Raw genomic sequence first — 23,385 nt, 5'->3', positions numbered from 1 at the left:
GCAAAAAAGGTCAGGAAGTGTACGTGGCTCTGCCACTCTGTCCTCCCTGGGTGCTGCGGGAAAAACTTGCTCCTCTCTAGGCCCTGGTCTTCCCATCTGTACAAGAAGGGGAGTGCGTTAGATCAGTACTTTTTAAGCAAATTGAGCCACAGAACCTCCGTGTCAAATGAAAAATTTCAAGCAACCCTGAAGTTTACATCAGAGGAACATAAACTGCTCTGGTCAGATGGGCTCTGGGAATCTCCTTGGAACCCCAGGGCTCCCCAGACACAGTTGGAAAACCACCAGCCTGGACAGAGTCTATTAGCTCTTGGGGTTCTTAGAGCCAAGGAACCTGCCCAGAGTGCCGTGTAGGCAGCTAAATGCCCACCTGGGACTACCCACTCCCACCCCTGCATACCTGTTTTATCTGGTTGGCAGGAGACAAACCTGAGAAGAATCAGACAGCAAGGTCAGGCCAGGCTGTGCCCAAGACCCTACCTCTGGGGGGCTGAGCTAAGCAGGAGTCTCACCCTAGAGAAGTGGTGTCTGCTTCTGCCCAAGCCTGGGCAGGGTGGCGGGTGGGGTGGGCTCAGCAATCCTGAGCATTTCCTGATGGCTGGAAGGACAGGCCGCTCTCCCCACCCCTGTTGTCTGTATTTTTTCTCTCTTGTCCCTTCCCTTTCCTAAAAACATGTTTTTTATTCCTCCCTCTGCCTTCCCTTCCTTCTCTCCTTTCTGCAGATGCTCACCATGTACCAGCTTTCTGTTCTAGACCTAAGGATACAGGGAAAATGAGACAAAGGTACAGCCCTCAGCCACCGAGGCTGGGGAGGCTTCCTGGAGGCAGCGATGCCTAAAAGGGCATCAGCATGTGAGTAGGAGTTGGCCAGGCAGGGTAGGAGGTGTAGGTGGGGAGGACCCAGGTTTCAGGCTCAGAAGAGAGATGCGGGAAACACAGAGACCTACAGAGCCCAGGTATTTCTTAGTCTGAATGAAGCATAGAGTGGGCAGTGGAGGGCAATTGCAGGCAGGGCAGGTGAGAAATAAACTACTTAGGATACAGGGAGCAGTTCCCCAAGGGTTTTAAAAGGCTATTCGAGGACTTTGGAAGTGATCCTGAGGGCCATAGCCAGTGGAGGTTTTAAAAGCAGGGAGGGTGAGAGGCCAGACCTGCATTTTGGAAGCTCATCTGCTTGTATACAAGGTTGAGCTGTGAAAAAGGGACTTCCTTTCTCCTTCTAGACACTCCCCCAGCCCCAATGCCCCCTACACATTGCAAACAGCCCTGGTTCCCTCTGAAAATACAGCAAATGGACAAAGGGAAGGGCCTTTGGTCTGCCTGCTGTCATCCCATCTAGGTCCTGGCTTCCAACCTGGAAGGCAGCCCCTGGCCCCTTCACCCCCAGGCCTATGAGTCAGGAAGAGTTCAAAACTCCATCCCAACAGGTTAGAATGCTTTGATTTCAGGGCTGTCTGAAAATGGAGTGTTTGTGAATAGAACCTCAAGATTTTTTCAAGGGCCTGGTTGGTGCCAGGCAGAAGTTTAGCTCCCGCCCCCATCCAGGCCCTTCTCTAGTCCCTGCAGCCTATCTTGTCCCTGGTTCACTTGCTGCCCACCACTGCTTACCCCCCACAGGCTGGGGTGGTGGAGGGGGAAGTTTATCCCCAAACACAGGCTCTTTTGTTCCACCACGTGGCTCACTCAGCCCTGCACCCGCTGTTGGTGGAGAGTTTTTTGGCTCTTAACGAACCCCAGGTCAGCTGACAGATGAGAATGGGGTATTGAGGGGCTGTGAGCAGAGGCTGGAGACAGGCGATTTGTCACTGCAGCTTTGGACCCAGTCACTCCCCTGCTCAAATTCCTTCCATGGCTCCTGCTTACTATAGGACAATGGTTCTTATGTGGTGGGGGGGGGCAAAGTTGCCCCCAGGGGACGCTTGGCAATATCTGGAGACATTTTTAGTTGTCACAGCTGAAGGAAGGACATGCTATTGACATCTAGTGGGTAGAGACCAGGGATGCTGCTAAATATCTTACAGCGTACAAGGCAGCACCCCCCGGAAAGAATTACCTGGCCCCAAGTGTCAATAGTGTGAAGGCTGAGCAAACCTGCTCTGGGATAAAGCCCTCCCTCAGCCCCCATGTCCACATCCAGTCAGTCCAGCCTGATTGACACTTGCTCCCTAGCCATATGCATCAGAGTCACTCCCTACCAGATGCATCCACGTGAGTTCCCTAACCCACAAAACTCATTTCCACCTCTGCACCTTTGCTTGTGCTGGTTCCCCTGCTGGGGTGTCCTCCCTGCTCTGCTTCAGTTAGCCAAGACTTCTTTCTCTCCATCTCCTTCTATTTGCTGGGATCCTCCCCTGCTCCCTACACCAGCCCTGAGACTAACTCTCCAGAAGTTCTCTCTGACTCCCTGATACCCTAATCTCTCTTTTCCCCTGATCAACACCTGACTGTTTTGCCCATCCCAAGTGTCAGTTGACCGATCTATAAAATGAATGAGTGAGGTAAGTAGAGACCCCAGGCCCTGTGCACCTCTGACACAGCCCCTCCTGCCACTCCCTGGGGGCAGGGCTAGGCACAGTAGCAAGCTCAGTGTAAACTCAAAGTGGAACAGATAGAACACAGTGGAGCCAGCAGGGCCAGGGTTCAAATCCTGTCTCTGCTACTTCCTAGAAGTGTGCCCGTGGGCAATTCACCGAACCTCTCTGTGCCTCAGATAAAGGCTCTGGGGACAGTTGTGCGAACCCGTGCACATCAACTGCCTGGTTCCAGCGTCCTTCCCCTCCCTTGTTCACTAGCAGTCTGCTGGTTTACCTCCTCAAGGTGCACCTCCTTCTCTGCCTAATCTCAGCTCAGGAACCATCTGCTTTTAGGGCCAAGAGGAAGATGGTTAGGGTTGTCATCCTACTTCTCCCCTGGAGGCTGAGCTTGTATGGGCTGCCGAGGACACGGGGACAGATCTCTGCAGCCACAACACAGGAGCCAGGAAGCTGAGCAGACCTGGGTGAGTGGCCAGCCCAGGAATGCTGTCCCTTGGCTTCTGGTCTGCTTGGCATTCTCTGCCTTTATGCAGCTCTTCCCAGCTTCCCAGCCTCCTTCCAGGCTACGCTTCTGCTTCTCCTGCTGGGATTGTGAGCTTCCAGAGGTGGGCAATCAACCAGACTCATGGGAGGCAGTGCTGTGTTGGGTAAAGGTGTAGTCTGGGGTCTTAGGAAATTCTGGGGAGACTTGGTACAACCGTACCCTCCCTTGCTTGAAACAGCTCACAGATCCCCAAGGCACAGCATAAAATCCAAGTCCTTGAATCTGACATTCAAGGCCTCTACCCTGGCCCCTGCTGACGTCTCCAGGCTCCTCCCCCACCGTGAGGTCCAGCCTCACTGAATTGCTAGAGGTCCCCAGATCAGCCACTGTATTCCTCAGCTCCAGGTCTTTCCGCTGCTGTTCCCTCACCACACCTCTCCACCACTCTGAGTCCTGGTTACCTGCAAGCTCCCCTCACTCCCCAGAGACCTCCTTGCCCTGGGCTGTCATTGTAGGTTTGAGTTCCTGTCCTGTGCCCTTCCCTGAGGGCAAGAACCCAGCCTCATGCTTCTCTGGGCCTTCAGCACCCAGTGTGGAGCTGTCACTGAGGAGGTGCCCAGCATGAGCTAATACAAGTGAATGTGGGCAGAGAATGAAGACCCGGGGCTCTAGCCCCTCCCCCTCCAATTCCAGGGGCTGCCCATTAGAGTCACCTGGTTTGGGTGTATAAATCCCAGTGCCCAGGCCCCACTCTAGACTAACTGAATCCATCCCTGCCCACGAGTGACTGTGAGACACAGATATGGTTAGAACTCTCTGGACACCCTGGATCAGCCCGTGCCCCTCTCTTCTCTCCAGGGCACAGAAGACACTCCTGGCAAGTGAGGCAAAGTCCTGGGGGAGGCTTTCAATGCTCACTGATGCCCCCTGTATATTGCATTGATCAGAGGAGCCCTTTATGGTTTGCAAAGTGTTTCACTTTCATAGATTCATTAATTCATTCAATCATTCATTTAACAACATTCAGCACAAAGTGCTGGGGCCACAGAGATGAAGCTCCCCAGCTGCAGCAGGAACAGACAGACCAATGGATGAATCCGCCAGGTATGACAGGCTGTCCCCACAGCCCTGAGTGGAACCGGTTGGGGGAGCAGAGGGGGGCGAGGGTGTTGGAAGCAAGTGTTAGAGAGGTTCCCTGGTCTGGGGTGAGGACTGGATAGAGCTGCTGAGACAGGAGGCCACAGAGGGTACTGGTCCCACAGTGCATGGGGGCGTGGGTATGACCCAGGCCTATGGGTTTGAGAGCTGCAGACGTGGGGAAGGTGCAGAGGATGCGGGAGAGAGGGTGGCATCTGGGGCAGGTTTCTGAGTTGGGCAACTGGGTGGCTTGGTTAGATGAGGAGGAAGAGAAGCCTGTAGGGAAAACTGAAAAGGGACATCGAGAGAGATAGGAGGGAAGCCCGCGAGTGTGGGGTTCTAGTACAAAGGGGTAGATGAGAGATTCAATACAGACATGGTGATAATAACAATAATATCAGCCAATACCAACTGAGTGCTAACTCTCTGCATAAAGGGTTCTCAGAATTTATAGGTACCTATTTACTAAAACTAGTATATTTTTTTTAGTTATTAGCCTGCCCGTTTACTCCTCCCAACAGCCCTGTGAAATAGGTACTAATATAATTGCCCCACTTCACAGATGGGAAAATTAAGACTCATTAGGTAATTTTCCCAGAGCCACATTATCTGGTAAGCAGCAGAAATAGGGCACACACTCTAGTTGCCGGCTCCAGGGGTCTTGCCCTGACCCACTCCCACATCTCACCTCCCACCCAGGACCTCTCCCAGGAGAATGTCCTAGATTTAGCATTGGGGACTCCATTGGTGGCTTTGGCTGGAGCAGTTTTTTGAGGCGGGGTGAGAGGGAATTGCTGAGGACCACGTGGGCAGTGCGGAAGTGGAGATGAGCCCAGAGGAGCTTGGCTGTGAAGAAGGGAGGTTGGGGCATGGGCTGGAAGGGGTGAAGCTCTGAGGAAGGCAGAGGCATCATGGGAGAGACTGGGGCTTGTTGCATGGCTCAGCTCCTAAGGGAGCCTTGAGAAGCTGAGGGAGCTTGAGACTTGTTCCTTTCTTACTGCCCAGAGCACAGTAAGGTCTGCGTGGACTAAAGGCTGTTGAGGAGAGTGAAGCTTTGCAGAGTAGCTGAGGGGAAGAGGAGGGAGCAGGGCTGGGAGCAGGGGTAGGAGGGAGGCTGAGAGAGACTCTGAAAGGACTGCCCATCTCCTCCACACTGTCAGAGGCTTAGCCACTCTATCTCCCCACCACAGGGGCCGCACAGCCCTGGACAAGGAAGGACTTCATTAGCAGGAAAGGACCCATCCCCCCAGGGAGTGGGGTCCTAACCCTGGGAGCTGCAGGCTTCAGGGAGCCATAGCTCAATTTCTGTTCCCTCCTGCATACCCATCCATCTGCCCCTCCCTCCTGAGATCTCTGGCTACCCTCTAGACAGCCTCAAGCTGTGGTTGGAGGTCACTCCCTCCACCACCACCAATAGCTACTACCCTTCAGTCTCGGTGCCTTACTTTCTACCTCCACCAAAACAATGCAGTGTGAGACCATTTATCCCACAGTTTGGGTGTAGGGAGAGAGGGAGTCCTAGGCAGAGGCAGGCTGGGGTCAGGCACCCTCAGCCATTACAGGAGCTGCCATCCCTTGACCTGGCTGTCTCTGAGCACAGACAGCTCATCCTGGTGCCGTCTGTGGAGTCCTGGGGTAGGAGTGTGGGGCCCCCAACACCCTCACCTGCTCCCTCGCAGGCTTTCACATACACACCTGCTGAGACTCGCAGGCACCCATCAGCCTCTCAGGCAGTGGGCCTGCACTGGGACGCCCATGTGTGCCTGTGTGCACACACAGAGGCATGCTGGGAAAGTAGGTCACCAGCTGGAATGCCTCTGGCCTGGGGTTGTGGTGATCCAGCCATTTGGGTGCTTGCTTTGCTTCCAGATTGGACAGAAATCTGCCCCTCCCTTCACCTGCCTCCCCCTCCTGCTCTTCATGGCAATCTGACCCGAAGTCAATTAGGCTTGTTGGTTTTTGTCTTGTTTCCCCTGAACTCCTCTCGCTAAGGCTGTTGGAACCTGGCTCTGTCCAGGGGAGGGGGCAGGGCCCTTGCCCACATTCCTGTTTTGTTGCCTGTCATGGAGTCTTCACATCCACTCTTAGAGCTTTTTCTGTGTGTCCATCCCTAGACTAGGCAATGTGCCATCTACAAGAGATAGAGAGGATGTGGTCCCCACCTAGAAGACTTGCAAGACTTAGCCATGAGTTGTCCCAGGACCAGAGGCAAGTAATGGCCAAGAGGTCGAGTCAGGGAGAGAAGAAGGCAACCTCAGCTGGCTGGTCAGGACTGGCTTCCTGGGGGAGATGACCAACCCCTGGCTGGGTTGTTGAGCAAAGGCATTAGAAAGGCTAGGAAAGGGATGGGATACTGACACATGCTGGGAAGGCCTCAGAGGTTCCTCCATCCTACACACTGGAATTGTGAACCGTCTCATGGTCACACCTGGAAGGACCATCACAGACTCATCTGCAGAAGACCACTGGATGGCCCCTGCAGGCCCTTCAGACGCAGCAATCCCAGGACATCTTTCCCCTCCCACCCAGAATCTGCTCTTCCACCTCTATCTCCCTCTCAGTGTGTGATTCTCAGACAGTCTCTGCCACCCAGACCAGAGACCCAAGGTCACTGTGACCTCTTTCTTCACCTCACTCCCCTCAGCCTCCAAGTTTTCTCTCTGGCTCACCAAGCAGCTTACAGCCCAGAGGTGGAGACAGGTAGGAAGGCAAATAGAATTTACTCATCAGTGTGAGTTAAGACAGCATAAGATAGCAGGAAGCCTAGTGTGCTTGGGGACCCAGGCCAGGTAGTCAGGGAAGACTGCCTAGAGGAGGCACAGCCTGGGCCTCAACCTCAGGATGATTAGGAGTGGCCAGGTTTGGCGGGAGGGGGAGGCGTGTAGTGGGCAGAGTTGAGATGGCGGAGCGTTCGAGACGGGAGGAGCAGCAGTGCAAAGGTGAGGAAGGAGAGAATGGCACATTCAAGGCAGAAATTGATTCATGGTGTTAGGAGCTGAGATGACACAGGGGTATAACTGGAGACAGGGAAGGTGCATCATTGATTGGACTAATGTGGACCGCCTTGTGGCCTTGTTAATGAGTTTGAACTTCATCCTGCTGCCATGGATGCCTATGAACAACCTCCTCTGGCTGCACGTGAAGGATGAGTTGGGACTCCCAGGAGAAGGCCAAGTAGCTGTCCAGGTGGTAAAGGTGGGGCCTGGCCTGAGGTGGGGGCTGGGAGGTGGAGAGTCAGGAGGGATCGCAGGATCATTTAGGAGGTGGGATAGGCCTTGGGTGCATCTGACTCCTCCTTTTGGGCCTCCATCTTTCCATCATGTAATGGGGCCTGAATGGGCAGACCACGACGGACCCTCCCTCTCAACCATCCTCATATTCCAGCCATTTCCTGTTTGCTCCCAGCCTCCCTGGCTTCTGGAACTGAACTCTTGGGAGTAACCCCAGCTGGACGGAAGGGTGAAGCTCTAACTTCAGAAGGCTTGGGGTGGGATCCACAGTCCAGGGCATGTCCACCCAGCAGAAGGAACAGGCTAGGCAGTGGAAACATGAGCCAGACTTGGAGCATCCAGCAGTCAGCCCAGGGAGGCCAGGCAGTGAAAGAATGCTGGGGCCACACTGGGCCTGATAAGAAGAGCCAACTCTGCCTTATTGGAATAAAGAGGGCCAGAGGAATGGTGAACAACCTGGGTGTGAGCAAGCCCTTTGCTTGCCAGGGCTGGGACCTGGGACCTGGGCTAGGACCTCACCTCCTTGTGTCTCAGTTTCTTCATTTATAAAATAGAAATTGAACACATGCTAAGAATACATTCCATGGTGGGAAAGCTTAGGGGAACTGGGCATACTACTGATTGATTTAACAAAGATCCACAACTCTACACAGGCTCTGGGAGAGAGAAGCGAGCCAAGGTGGTCACCGTCCAGGATGCTCAGTCTTCACGGTAGCAGGAGCCCTCTGAGGTGGCTCCTATTGTGCCCAGTCCTATGGTGAGGAAGTCAGGCTCAGAGAATCAGCTGGCCCCAGCCCACGTGGGGTGGCGCAGGATTGAAGCCCAGGCTTGGGAGTATTAGTTGGAGCTCAGGAGGGCACCCATCAGAAGCCTGTTGAGAGGACAAATGTCTACCATCCTGGGGACAGAGAAGCTCCTGAAAGAGCCACTCCCTCACTCTCCTACCAAGAGCCCCTCTTTCCTCTGGGGCACACCAGCTCCTCCCCCTGTGAACTTTGTCCTGGGCTCTGTCCTGCCCAGATCCCTGTAGGGGGCTAGCTCCCCAGGGCCTCCACAACCAGCTGCCCAAGCTTGGGTGTGCTAATGATTTAAGCTCCTCCCATCCGGCCTCATTGTTCTCCATTATTGACTATTCTTCCTGATTTGCCTCTTCCCAGAATCCCATGGGGTGAGGGGGGCTCCACCACTCATACATCTGCCTAGCTGGGGAAGTTCGTGGCCCAGACAGGACTGGCAGGCTGGACTGATGTTTTCTCTGGTGCTTTCCTGGGGGTGGAGGGGGTCCACGGATTGGGGGTCAGGAAACCCTGGGGCATTCCAAAATGGTAAGCAAGATCACAGAGTCTGGGAGTCCTGGGTTTGAATTGCATGCATGATTCACTAGCTATGTGGCCTTGGGCCCATCTAAGCCTTGATTTTCTCATCTGAGCAATGGGGGCATTCCTTCCTATGCAAGGAGTCAATGACTCATGCATATAGAGCCTGGTACAATGTGCAGTAAAGAGAGTCTCACTCTGCCTCTCTGGCCTCAATTCTTCACCTATAAAAAGGCCTCAGGTGGGAGTGTGGCTTCTCCTTTTTCCTTTAGGGCCCCATGAGGCTCAGCCAGCCGGGTCCAGGGCATAGCCCTCAAGCAAAATAGTAAGAGTCTAGAGTCTGGAGACTTTCCCCACCCCGGGCAAGCCAGGATGGTAACACTACCCCAATTTCACGGATGGGGAAAATGAGGCTTAATGAGGGCCCAAGTCTTTGCCCAGGGCCTGATGAGTTAGCAGAGTGGCAGAACCAGGGGGAGGTTCCTGGCCAGGCTCACATCCCTGAAAGATGGACAGGCCTGAGCAGCACCAGTCTCCTGTTCTCCTTCCACACAGATGCAGCCTCTGGGAAAGACTTAGTGGACAAACCTAAGCGACTTTTGATTCAGACATTCACTAGCTATGTGGCCTTGAGTGAGTCACCCAGCCTCTCTGAGCTCAGTCTTCTCATCTCTAACATGAGAAGGACAATATTGAAGATGAATGGGAGACACGCGGCAGGCACAGAGCTGTGATGTTTATGATTATCTTCTTTCTGTTACCAGCTGAAGCAAGCCCACTATATGGCATCTGCAGTCCAACCCCCTACCACTGGAAGGGCCAGGGAGTCATGACATCAGGCCCCCTGACAGCTTTCAGCCCCAAATAGCCCTCTCTCTGGACTGACCCTATCCCATTACAGCTGCTCTGCTGTTTGCTGTCCCCAGTTGAGCTGACATCACCTTCCATTGTGGCTCCTGCCATGTTGCATCCGTTCCCTGAGCTGCTTTAGCAAACACTGCTCAGAGCAGGATTGTCCATGGGCAAATAGAGGGGCCACCAGATGGCAGCTTTGGCCCAACGATGGCTCTTGCTTTGGCCCAACGATGGCTCTTAAAGAAGGTAGCAAAATAAAGACCCTGGGCTTTGTAACTAGCTGGATCAACCTGGGTTCGAATCACTGCACTTGCTGTGTGATCTTGGTTAGTTAACTTCCCTGAGTCTCAGTTTTCTCACCTGGAAAATGGCACTAAGAGCAACCTACCAGCTTTGTTGTAAGGATTCAAGTAGATGACATACATGAAACTCCTGACCCTGGGCCTGGCAGGGAGTAGGTGCTCAATAAACAGCTCCAGTTGTTTTATCTGCAGAATTTTCACAAAATCACACCCATCCACCCCCTTATTGGGGCCTCCAATGACCCTGGGGCAGGTGTCCTTGTTGGGAGGAAGCTGAAGTTTCTCAACTTCTGTGCTGCCTGTCTCCTCCTCACCCCATGGATATCCAAAGCAACCAGCTCATTCCAGAGCACTTCTCCCTCAGTCTGTCTGAGCCCAACTCACGCTTATCTGAATCATAAACTACCCCCTACAGGTGTGCAGCCTTACACACTTTTCCCTCATCACCCACTGGAGCCCCGATACCGCCCCGGAAGCAGACAGGGCAGAGCTGAGTCTGCCCATCTGGCAGGCGAGGAAGCTGAGGCTGAGAGAGCAACAGGGACTTGGTCCAGGCCACACAATGGCAAAGGGAGCTGGGATGAGGCTCAGACCACAGGGAAGGACAGGGGTGCCAAATGCTGAGTCGAATTTAGAATCTTAGACGGTCATAGCTGGAACATCTGGGGACACTGTCTCTCCAACCCCAGAACCCCATCCAGGGCCTGAAAGTATTTGTTGAATCAAAGAATGAAGAACCAGGGCTCAGAGAGTAAGTGACCCACTGAGACCACAATTTCTCTTTTGCTACCCTGGCCCTTCAGTTTTGCCCTCCAGCAGGGTGAGAGACCCCAGCTGGAAAACCCAGACTCCTTTCCACCTGGGCTTGGGACCACTCCCAGACAGCCTGGCCTCCACTCCAATTCCTTCCTGCCCCCTCCCTGATGCCCCTCCTCCATCCCCTTGCCTTTTCCTCATGGAAAAGGCCTGACCAGCTCTCAGGAGATCAGCTGGGAACCAAGATACCCACAACAGGCCAAGACAAGGGGGCTGATTGTACACAGGGCCCTCCAATTGGGGTGGAGCAATTTTGAGGGACCCCACCTTGTCCTGCCCAGGGCTTGCTGCTACCAAACCTGGGGGACAGCAAGTTAGGGCCGTGGGTTCCTAAGAGAGACCAAGTGAGGAGACAGAGGTCCCGAAGGATTGGAGCCTTGCTTGGGTATGGCAGTGGGTTGGTCCCCTCAGACCATGAAGCAGCATCCAGGCACCATGGCAGGCCCAGCCCTGTGCCAAGCTTCGAGGTGAACACAGCCCAGACTATCTGCCCCAGCCTCCCCCAGGAACTCATCACGCTGAATCCAGTTGAGTATTGTTTGTCTGTTTCCCATTTTTGTCTGTCTCCCCTTCTATGCTGGGAGATCTTCCGGGGCCAGAGCCTGTCTCTTCTTCTCCTCCCTCCCTCCTTTTCTCCTTCTTCTCTTTCCATTCACTAAGCACCAACTATTTCTTAGGATTGTCTTTCTCATTCCTGCACACCGACACTGACACAGAGCTTGGCACAAGGTGGTCACTGGCCCCTGCCTGACTGCCCAAAGACACCAGGTCCACAGGCTGGGCCATGCTAAGCTCCCCCGAGTGTTGCAGCTCCAAACGTGGCAAAGGGCCCTTCTCCCTGCAAAGAGCTGAGCTCTTACAGGAGGAAGGAAACATGGCCTTGAATCTGTGCCCAGTGGCCAGGCCTGGCTGGGGTGGGGGAGTCCAGAGAGGCAAGAATTCTGTTTTCTTAGAGGGAACCATGGTCCCAGGAGGCTGATCCAAGTCTAAGAAGAAGCCACTCTTCAACTGACTCTTTGCTTTGAGGTTGCGGGGCCCTCTCCCCACTGAACTCTAAAGCCTGCTGTCCCCTAATCCCGACCTCAGTCCCTTGGCCACACTCCTGTCCTTCTGGTTCCTCCTTTGCCTGTTGCCCAGAGACAGTGAAAGTGTACCAGGTATCCAATATGAAGGTGTGGCCAGCCTGGCTGGGCTAAGCAGGCAAGGAGGGGAGCTTTGTTACCTGCATCCCTGGAGCCCCAAGTCTGCAGAAACAACCATGGCAGAACCATTCAGAGTCTTAAAAATCCCTTCCCAGGAATCTGCATAGGATCTGTCCCAAATAACTTTTCCCCAACAATCTGCTGGTGCTTCCAGTCCAGGCAGAGGCTGTGGCAGGGGCACCTTCCCAGGCGGCAGCCTCTGGGGCCCTGGAAAGCCGGGAGTGCTTTCAGCTCGAGCCCTGGCCTTTAATTACAGGGCACATTCCTGTTGCCTGTTCCATCTATATTTATCTGCAGGATCTCACTAATTAAATTCCCCACAGCACCACGCAGGCCTGGGGGACAGCAAGGGAGGCAGGCAAGCAGGGGGTCTGCAAACTTCCTTCATCTCCTTCTTGACCAAGAGCAAAACAGAAGCAGCCGAAACTCTCCTTTCCCTCCCCCATCGCCCCTGCCAAGTGCCAGAGTCTGAGAGGCTGCCCAAAGCCCAGCTCTGGGGACCCTTCGGCTCTGCGCCCGTCAGCCCAAGACACTCATACCCACCCCCAGGTCCCGAGACCAGACAGTGCCCTGCTGCCTGACCACTTCCCCCTCCAACTTGCATTCCTGCAGCAAAAAGTCTGCCTGAGCCACCGCGCGGCTGAAATCTCCAACTCTGCCACTTCGCAGGCGCTGTCTTACCGTAGGAGTCGTCCTGGTCCAGGAGGGAGTCGGGCTCCATGGTGTCCGGGCTCCCAGCCCCTGGCCCCACCTGATTTATTAACTGAGGCTGTCTCCATGAGCGTCTGGGTTTCTCCTTTTGTATTCCATCTGGCGGCTTTTCCAACTAGATGACTGGGTATTCCTGCAAACAGGCCCCTTTCCAGCCCTCGCCTTCATACAGTACATTTAAAGTAGCAGTAACCTCTTTTTCCTCCCCCTGCAGCCTGGCTGGAAACATTAGAAGGGACCGAGGCAGGGAGATGTCTAAAATAGGAAGACGCAGGGGACAGTTGGCCTGGCTGCCCACGATGCTGGCTGCTGGGGTCTGGCCGGGCTGTGCAGATGGAAAAGCGAAGAGGTAAGGCTGAGACAGGGCTAAACAACTGGAAGCTGGCTCTGGGGCCAGGCGTCTGTGGGAAGGGGGCGTCAGCACACACTTAGAAGGGGATGGGGGTCTGCTCTGTTCACCCAGCACCCAAACCCCAGGGGCTTCTCTGAGGCCCTGCCGGAACCTCCCACTCAAATCTGTTCTACAGACATTTCCTGCAGTGTGGGGGATGCAGAAATTGACTCATCCATCCATTCAGTTAGTCACTAAATATTTTTTTAAGCATTTCGTCCATGCCAGATGCCTTGCCAGGTGCTGGGTTTGCAGCAGGGAGTGAGCTGTGCTATCTTGCCCCTCAGGGTTCACAGGTAAACAGGTCATTGAAAGCAGCGTGTGGGATAGGTACCATGGGAGCATACAGAAGGGGTGCCTCACCTGGATGGGGGAGGTGGTCAGGGAAGGCTTCCTGGAGGAATAAGCACCTAAGCTGGAGCCTAAAGGATGAGTAGGATTTAGTCAGGTGGAGGAGGGAGCAAATGTGTGTCAGGTAGAAGGAATAGCCTGTGTGAAAGCCCAAATTTGAGAGGGTGCATGGAGCATTTAGTGAGCCCAAAATAAGTTCTAGATAGTGGATGGGATGGGGGAGAGGTGGGAGGGAGGTAGGAGCCAGGCAGGGCAGGGCCCTGTGGGGCTGGTCCCAGGCCTTACCCTGAGGATGGTCTGTGGGGGTGATACGATCAGAGTTGTTCTTTAGAAAGGCCACTCTGACTACAGTGTAAAAGAGAGTGGGTGTGAGGCAGGACTGAATTGGGTGGGGGTGGGGGGCTCAATGGGAACAGATACAGTAACACTGGTACCGCTATTAAGCTCCTGCCAGAGACCAGCACTCTTTTGAGCCTTTATCCGCATTGTTCCATCTCATGTAATCCTCCTGATTCTCTTGTTATCCTATTTTACAGATAAAGACGATGCAGTTTCGACAGATGAAGTGATTTGTCCAAGGTCACTGCTTGTTAGTGGCCCCTGGAGCAGGTCTGAGGCCCAGAAAAATCACAGCCTAAAGTCTTGTGTGTAAGGGTGGCACAAAGTTTCTCTAATTAAACCTGTGTGAGACCCAGAATACAGGACGGTGTGGTGGGGTTGCAGAAGAGGGAGAGCTTTGTTTGAGCCTCAATCAGGGAAGGCTGCGTGGGGAAGGAGGCATCTGAACTGGGCAGGGAAAGAAGTAGGATTTGGATGGGCTGAGACAGGAAAGGTGGGGACACCCCAGGCAGCAGGAATGGCACAAGCAAAAGCACACAGGCAGGAAAGTAACGTGTACTGGAGAATGACTGGGAGAGTGTCAGGGGAGATGGGCATGTTGGGGCTAGAGGAGAAAGGCCTGGAATGCCAGGTGGGGAGTGTGGGCTTGGCCCGGGGGTGGCAGACAGCCCCAGAGGCATTTGTTCCAGAGGATGACCTCCTTTCTAATGGATGCCTGGGTATTCCTGAAAGTGGGCCCCTTCCCAGCTGCTCCTTAATGGACTACACTTAGAGCAGCGGAAACCTTTCTGCCCCCACAGCATTGCTGGGAACATTAAAAGCCGAGCCTCGCTGACCTGCTTTTTGGAGACATGGCTCTGGTGCCAGAGTGGAGGGGAGATCGAGAGGAGGGAGATGTGAGGCAGGGAGGTTGGCAGGAGGATCCAAGCCAGGGTCAGCAGGGATGGAAGTACCACTTGGGCCCCTCCCAGTCACCCACTGCTGCCCAGCTGCCAAGGACACCCCAGCCCCTGTCACCACCAAGCCACGAGAGGCTCCTCTTGCCAGCCCTCACCCCTCCTCTCCACCTCTGGATGACGCGGATCCCAGCTCCCAACCTCCCGCTGCCTTAATTACAGGGAGGCCAGGCCAGCTGTAGCATCAGGGTCCCTGGCTCTCCTAACTGGTGGGTGAGCTGGGCGGGATGCGATGGGGAAAGAGAGCCTAGGAATGGGGAACCAGGTCCTCAGCCACCAACGAACAAGAAGAGTTCCAGTCTAGTTCTCCTCTCCACTGTCCAGGCCCTGGAGGCTCTGGGGGCTCTGTGGGCCCATTTGCACATGTGGCCTCTTTCTAGACATAGTGTGGTGGTTAAAAGGAAGGGGTTGAAGTTGACCACCTGGGTTTATATCCAGGCCCTGCTGCTTACTAACTAGGCTACACTGGGCAAGTTACTCGATATTTGTGAATCCCACTAGTAGAACAGGGCTACTCACAACCCTTACCTTATATGGTTGTTGTGTGGGTTAAATGGGACAATGTGGATCAAACCCTTAGGGCAGAACCAGGCGTGTCTCAAGCCTAGTAATGAGGAAGCTGAGGCTCAGGAGGAAGGGACTTGACTTGGGGATGTTATGTTGAGGCTCAGGGTGCACCCCTTGCTTGGCTATGATCTCTCACTCAGCTATGCCCCCAGTTAGCCCTGGAGGTAGGTCTCAGTTGGAGGAAGACCTGGACTCCAGTTATGGCCCCCAATTGCTGTGTGATCCAGGACAAAGCTCTTCCCCCTCTGGGCCTCACTTCCTTCATTGGCCAAGGTACAAAGTTGGATTAGCAAGGCAGTTCCCACCTTCCCGATCTATTTCCCTCTTTTTATGAATTAGACGTGTTTAAGTGCAGCCAGAGCTCTAACCCTCCCAGGATTTATTTGAATAATTTGGTATTGAGCACCAAGCCCTGGGCTATGCGTCCCTCCTTCAGTGACATATCAGTGTGAACAGGCCCATCTGCTCCTGTTTGGTGGGTGCACAACGCTCCAGCCCTTGGTTGTGCCATACCTGATTTGAACTATTTCTCTGCTGCTGGACACATAGGCTGTTTCCAAGGACAAACAACACTGCCATGAACATCTCGAATGTCCCTCTGTGCACATCTGTCTAATGACCTCCTTAGGATAAAACCTTAGATATGAAATTGCAGAGCCAAAAAGTACCTGAGTTTGTACTTTCCCAGCTTGGCAGCAAAGGGGACTCACACCCCACTGGGTCCACAAACAGTTATGAAGCACTGATTTCATGCCCAATGCTGTACAGAGACTGGGATGAAATCTCTGCTCTTGTGACATTCACGTTCCAGTCAGGGGGAGATCCAGGGGTGGACTATCCAATAGGCAAGATAAGCACAGTGCTTACTTTGCCTACCAGATCATCTGTAGTGGACAATTACACATTTTTTCACAACAAAGATTCTGCTTCTAGGTATGGCTGGCATCCCTCTCTCCCCCAGCCCCATAGCACCTTCCTACAGAATTAAAGCCTCTTCAAATTTACAGTCTCTGACCCAGTAAGCAACGAAAACATGGGCTTGCATGTGCTTGCTTACTAATCTGTAGTGAACAATTTCACGTGGGTTTTTAAGATGTGGTGAAGTAGTGTGCTTACTGGGAGACACACACAGGCTCAGGTAGAGGGCGCTGTCCAGAAATTAAAGCAGGGTGATGTGGTGGAGCATGGGGGGGTGCTGCTATCCCTCAGGTGGTCAGGGAAGGCCTGGTGGGGGGAGGGGGGGAGGGGATTGAGCAGTTCCCTGACTGGCAGCAGGAACCAGCTATGCAAAGTTTGGGGGAGCGCATCAGCTGCAAAGGCCCTGCAGTGAGCTTGGTAAGCAGAAGGATCAAAAGATGGCTGGTGTGGCTGGGGCAGGTGGATGGGCAGGAGAAGGGTCCAAAAGAGGAGAGAATGGTCACGGAGTCCACTCCACAGAGGGTCTTGTAGACCAGGGGCATGTGAGAACCATTGAAGGTTGAAGCAGGGGAGTGGCCTGAGAGACTCCCCTGGCTGCTGCCTGGAGAAGGGCCTGACGAGGGACCAGCATGGATCCTGGGAGGTCAGTGTGGGCCTGGTGCAGTCTTTGAGGCCAAAGCTGCCTGGATCAGGACCAGAGTATTAGTGTCAGAGATGAATTCAGGACACATGTGGGGCCCCTGAGTGAAGCTGAATGATTTGATGTGGAGGAAGGGAAAGATACGTGTTCAGCTTGACTCTGAGGCTTTTGGCTTGAGCAACTGTTTGGAGTGAGAGTCGTTTGCATAGCTGGGGAAGACCACAGAGGAGAGAGTTTGAAGGTGGGGCTCAGGAGCTCTGTTAGGGTTATGTTAAAAAAAAAAAATTTTTTTTTGGTTATGTTAGGTTTGAGAAATTCGGACAGACACATGGAGATGTCGAGGAGGTTGCTACTGGCTGTAGGAGTCCAGCTCAGTGGAACGGTGGGGTTGGCAGGACAAGATCTGGGAGCCGCAGCTCCTGACAACCCAGGGCACCAGCTGCACAGCACGGCCTGGCACAGCAGCAGCAGGTTTTCCCTGGTTCCAGGCGTGATCTGTCCCTCCATGTACAGAAAAGGAGCTAAGTGGTCACTGGTCACAGCTGGCCCCAAGTCTGGCTGCTTGGAGGAGTGCAGGGAGGGGGACCGGGCAGGGGGTATGGGGCAGAGACAGCAGGTGGTCACCTTGTTCATTGCCTTCCCTGCTGGAGACTGAGGCTGAGGACCTGGCCATCAGGCTGGCCCAGAGAAGACTCATGGACAGGGGTGGATTAACCAAAAAGCAAGCTAAGCATGGGCTTACCTGTGCTTACTTACTATCTGTAGTGAACAATATCATGGTGAGCAAGGTAAGCACAGTACTTGCCTTGCCTATTGGATAATCTGCCCCTGCTCACGGACATGATGCAGCAGCATCTGCCCTACTCACTGTCTCTGCCCAGTCCTGTCCTGGGCTGGGCCTAGGTGCACAGTCAGACAGGCAAGGAAGAACTGAAACACAGGGATCTAAGGCTAGAAGAAAATGTGTGCAGAGTGAAGTGGGGGCCTGGAGGAATGATCTGCTTAGCAGAATCAGGAAACCTTTGCAAAGGAGGGGCCAGCTGAGCTGCTGAGCTGGGCTGTGAGGGATAAAGAGGAGTTCGTCAGGCAGACATGAGGAGGAAGGGCAGGCCAGCACTATCCCATGCACCAAGGCATGAAGACTTCCAACAGCTGGGCTGTGTGCACTTGCAAGTGGTTTTCCTGCACATTTCCTAGCTGGGCTTCTGGCTTTCTCACTAAATCCTGGTACCCAAGGCAGAATGGAGCCCAAAGGTCCCCCTGAGCAGCGTGCCAGCCTGCTCCTCCTAGACTCTGAGCCAGGTGGAGGCTGACCCAGGGCTAAGGCACTCTCCATGCGTCCTGGCTGGGTTTCTCTGTTGGAGGATAGGCAGGCAAGCTTAGTGGTTTGGAGCACAGGATCTGGCATCAGCCTGCCTGCGTCTGAGTCCCAGCACCCCACTTGCCAGCTGGGTGACCCTGGGCACTTCTCAGTGCCTCAGTTTCCTCGCCTGTAATCAGAGGGAGAGCTGTTAGGAGAATTAATGAGTTAATAATACACACAGAACTTAGAACGGGGCCCGGCCCAGAGGAAGCACTCGAGTAAATCTACAGTCTGGAGCCTTTAGCTGAGGCAATGGTGATTCAGTGGTAGAATTCTTATCCTCCACGTGGGAGACCTGGGTTCAATTCTCGGCTGGTGTACCTCATGCACAGCTACCACCTGTCTGACAGTAGCGCTTGTGTGCCGCTGTGACACTGAACATGTTTTGTGGTGCTTCTAGGTTAAGAAAGACTAGGCAACTCAAAGAATGTAATCAATGTCACTGAATTGTGCATGTAGAAACTATTGAATTGGCATATGTTTTGCTGTGTATATTCTCAACAACAAAAAAGAAAATTATTTTTTAAAGACTAGGAATAAAGGCCTGGCAATCTATTTTTGAAAATCAGCCAATGAAAACCCTATGGATCACAACAGTCCAATCCTGTTGTACATACAATTACCATGAATTGGGGTCAACTCGATGGCAGCTAACAACACCAACAGAGCCCTTAGGTTCGGACTTCAAGGCCCTGAGTGATCAGCCCCCTTCCCAACTACCTCTCTAATCCCGTCTCCTTCCCTCTCTCCCTTTCCTCCTCCCTCTCTCTGGCCCTACCTGGCCTCACTGGCCCCCTGGCTTTACCTCGAAGTGCCCAGCACTCTCTCCCCCAGGCTTGACTGTTTCCTTTGCTAAGAGTGAGTAACCCCCAGATCCTCACCCCTCTCTGCATTCAGGTCTCTTCTAAATGCCGCCTCCTTGAAAGGCTTCCCAGACCACCTTTTCTAAGATATCATGCCCTTTGCCCACCATCACTCTATCCACTCCCCCTACTTTAGGCTTATCCCTGGCACTTGGGAAACAACTTGCCATTATCTTATACATTTATTTGTGTATCATCTGCCCGCCCCCCCTTTCTTGCAAGCCCCATGCTGTATCCCCAGCACTGAGAACAGTGCCCAGCACAGGGGACCCCAACAATAAATACGTGTTGAATAAAATATTTGTGGAATGATTAAACGTTAGCTGTAATTGTTATTTTTTCCTGCTGCCTTCCTGCCTAGATAAATAAGCACACTATCAAGAAGCCCTGGTTGAAGTACCAAGATGCTCACATCAAGATGCTCCCATCTATGTCTCTCCCTGCATCTTGATGCTTATCTGGCTGGACCGGGTCCTCCCTTCATACTAAGAGCCATATCTCAGGTTCAGGATGGGAGGAGAGGGGCCAGGAGACACTTTGACTCAGGAGCCCCTTCTGTGCACCTGGCATTCTCCATGCACTTCACTCATTGACTTTCTAAAAAGGGTTTCTCAGCCCAGTTCACAGACAAGGAAACTGAGAGGCTGCACTGAGTATCTGAGAAGTGGCAGAGCTAGGGTCAGAAACCTCGTCTACCTGACCAGAAGTCCCTATTCGCCCACAGTAGCAACCAGGGGTGCCTCTTAGCTATGGAGGGATTTGAGTGTGTCCCCCTACCCAGTGGGGGGTGGCAGGAAGGCATGGAAGTGGGAAAGTGCCAGCGAGAAGGAATGTTCGGGCCAGTCTTTGGTCTGCTCCTTGGTGGCCCTATTTTACGTTCTGGGCCCCTCCAAGCTGGATGTCTCCTGCTGGCTCCTGTGTTTAAGGAGAGGGTGGGCTCTGCTTTCTTGGCTCTGTCAAAGTCCTCAAAACTAAAGATTGACACCATAATGTTCTGGGGCATATTACAAGCCGGCCCTGTCACTGGCTGCACAGCATCTGGGATGAGGGGAGGGTCACAGGATAGCCGGGTTTTTTCTGAAGATAGCAACTCACATGTGTAGGGGCACTTGTGAATTCCTGTGTCCTCTCAGGGGATTCCTACCAGAGCTCAGAGAAAGGAATTGGCTTCTCAACCTCACACAATGAGTAAGTGACAGGAGCAGGGCCAAATTCTGGCCTGGGACAGCCAGGTTTACTCCAGGGGATAGGAATGTGGGGAGGTTAAGGAACTTGCCCACATTGCACAGCTGATTCCAGGGCCCATCAAAATTTCCCCAAATCATCAATTTCACGAACTAGGGCATCCTGATTTGAGATGTCCTGGCTACAGAGTCCTAGGGCCCCACCTCTTGTTCCGGGAAGTCCTGGAGACAGACACAGACATCCTGGCGTTGTTGGGAGATCAGGGCGACAATGAGGACATATGTTGGTGTGGAGTGAGGGGAACCTCAGCAGCTGGTGGGGATAACTCTCTCTGTTCCTTCCCAAGCCCCAGAGCTTGGCCTTGGTGGCACCCACGTACCCAAGTGTTTGGTCATCACCCCAAGAGGTTTCCCAGAGCCCCAGTTTGGAAGCAACTGGAAATATCACCCACTGCAACCTCCAGACAGGGCGGGACCTACTCCATGACATCCTTGATCCAAACCCTCCTTGCTTACCTCCCAGGATGGGTCACTCCCTCCCTCCCAGGCAGTCTGTTCCCTCTGACCCCACAGAAGTTTCTTCCTCAAAGGTTCACTGTTGTTGCTCCATCTGTTGCTGGAGCTATGCTATGTCCCCTGTCGCCGTTCCATCCTGGCCCTAGCTTTGTTCTCTGTGGTCACAGAGCGATTCCACCCTAGGGAGAAGCCCTTGCAATCACCAGAAAACCCCAGGTGAGCTCAGCTCTCTGCCCTCCACCTGACCCACCATGCTTCCTGGCTACTTTTCAGGTCTCATGGCCAGTAAGGAAAAGCCCCAAGAAGCCTGGAAACATTGTACACATGCAGTAATGATGGCAGCTCATGCAGTTCAGCAAACGTTAACCAGGGCCTATGCCAAGTTCGGAAACCCTGGTGGTGCAGTGGTTAAGAGCTATGGCTGCTAACCAAAAGGTTGGCAGTCCAAATCCACCAGGCGCTCCTTGGAAACCGTACGGATCAGTTCTACTCTGTCCTATAGGGTCGCTGTGAGTCGGAATCGACTCAATGGCAACAGGTTTGGTATTGGTTTTATGCCAAGTTCTGGACACACAGAAATGAATCCGTCAGAGTCCCTGCCCATGAGGATTTCCACTTTGACGGGGGGCAGGAAGGTGAAGATACGACCAAGGCATTGGCCAGAAGAGAGAGAATCAGTGGTGGGACTGCGTCCACCTTGTTGAAGGGGCAGTTTGAAATGATCCTTTAAGGATGGCTGGTTTTCCAATGGAGTCATTGGGTGGTGCAAATAGTTAATGTGCTCAACTGCTAACTGAAAGGTTGGAGGTTTGCATTCACCCAGAAACACCCAAGAAGAAAGGCCTGGTGATCTACTTCTGAAAAATCAGCCATTGAAAACCCTATAGAACAGATTTCTGCTCTGACACACACCGGATCACCATGAGTCGAAATCAACTGACAGCTACGGGTGCTTTTAGTTTTCCGATAGGTAAACAAGGGGAGGGTCAGTGAGGGCATTTAGGGTGGGTGAACCTGAGAGAGGACGCCTGGTGACACAGCTGCTAACCAAAAGCTCAGTGGTTTGAACTCATCAGCTGTTCCATGGGGGAAAGAGGTGGCAGTCTGCTTCTGTAAAGATTACAGCCTTGAAAACCCTATGGGGCAGTTCTACTCTGTCCTGTAGGATTGTTATGCGTTAGAATTAATTTGATGGCAATAGTTTAGATTTGGTTTGGGTGGGCCTGAGAGAGCAAAAGCCAAGTGCGGGACTTAAGGGGTATGTCTGGGGACATATCTGGGTGATTTGCTTGGGAAAGAAAATACTGTATTTTTCAGGGGTTGGCAAACTTTTGCTGTAAAGAGCCAGATAGTAAATATTTTAGGCTTGACGGGCCATAGAGTCTCTGTTGTAATTATTCAACTTTGACATTGTGGTGCAAAAGCAGCTATAAACAATATGTAAATAAATGGGTGTGGCTGTGTTCCAAAAAAAAAAACTTTATTTGTTGACATTGAAATTTGCACTTCATGTGTCATGAAGTACTCTTCTTTTAAAAGAATTTTTCCCAACAATTTGTAAGGGTAAAAACCATTCTTAGCTCACAAGCTGTACAAAAACAGGCAACAGGTTGGATCTGACCCGTAGGCAGTAGTTTGCCGCCCCCTGCTATATGTGTTTGGGAATACAGGGAGATTGTGCTGGAAAGCTGGGTAGAAGGGGACCTTGAATGCCAGAGCCAAACTTTTGGGATTAGCTTGGTCAGAGCTTGGAAACAGATCCCACAACTACCATCCTGGGTGACAAACTCATCAGTAACCCATCAACTCACCCTCTACCTGACCCAAATTGGCAATCAAACCGTTGCCAGCGGTCAAGAAGCTAGAAAAATGTCAGTTCAGTTCAAGCGCTGAAACATATATACGGATCATTTCTTTACAGTTATGTGTCCAATGACATAAGGAATACAAGCTTATTGTTAAAGGAAAAGTCAATGTAAAAAGTCTGTAGGCTAATAAGTGAATGTTTGCCTTCCAACCCCACTGCCTGCCAGGGGTGACTGTAGTTAGATGGGTGAGTATGAGTCTAGCTCCTTCCTGATGAGCATGTGTGGGCGCCCGCGCGCACACACACACACACACTCTCACACACAGGCTCCTTCATTCACACCTGGCTCATTCTATACAATTTCCTGTGATGTGCTTTTGTCACTTAGCAATTCATCCCTGCATCTTCCCATCTCAGCACAGGGATCCAACCTGTATCGGCTTGATCTTTGTATTAACTGCCAGGCACTGAGTGGTGGGCTTTGCCAGGGTTCACCCAGGTGGTTCTCTGCTGATGAACATCTAGGCTGGTCCCAGTTTTACGTGATTGCATGCAATGCTGCTGTGAATCCTCCAGCACACGTATCTGTCTCTGTGCCTTGGTGCTACTATTTTTTTTTTTTAATAATTTTTATTGTGCTTCAAGTGAAAGTTTACAAATCAAGTCAGTCTGTCACATATAAGCTGATGTACACCTTACTACATACTCCCATTTACTCTCCCCCTAATGAGTCAGCCCGCTCCCTTCTTCCAGTCTCTCCTTTCATGACCGTTTTGCCAGTTTCTAACCCTTTCTACCCTCCCATCACCCCTCCAGACAGGAGATGCCGATACAGTCTCAAGTGTCCACCTGATACAAGTAGCTCACTCTACATCAGCCTCTCTCTCCAGCCCATTGTCCAG

General features: G+C 52.8%; 2 protein-coding genes across 2 annotated transcripts in view; one reads left to right on the top strand and one right to left on the bottom strand.

The window, feature by feature from the left end:
• The window catches only part of DAB2IP (DAB2 interacting protein), a 233,012-nt gene extending 220,293 nt beyond the window's left edge, over positions 1-12,719 (bottom strand). The window contains exon 1 of the mRNA XM_049897217.1: positions 12,559-12,719. Within this exon, the coding sequence (XP_049753174.1) occupies positions 12,559-12,598 (40 nt within the window). The 5' untranslated portion in view covers positions 12,599-12,719. The remainder of the gene's footprint in view (positions 1-12,558) is intronic.
• GGTA1 (glycoprotein alpha-galactosyltransferase 1 (inactive)) overlaps positions 1-23,385 on the top strand; it is a 234,474-nt gene that overhangs the window by 31,167 nt on the left and 179,922 nt on the right. The window lies entirely within an intron of this gene.

The sequence above is a fragment of the Elephas maximus genome, chromosome 9, assembly GCF_024166365.1.
Source record: "Elephas maximus indicus isolate mEleMax1 chromosome 9, mEleMax1 primary haplotype, whole genome shotgun sequence".
NCBI classification, from domain to species: Eukaryota; Metazoa; Chordata; class Mammalia; order Proboscidea; family Elephantidae; genus Elephas; species Elephas maximus.
This window is presented reverse-complemented; position numbering and strand designations above follow the sequence as displayed.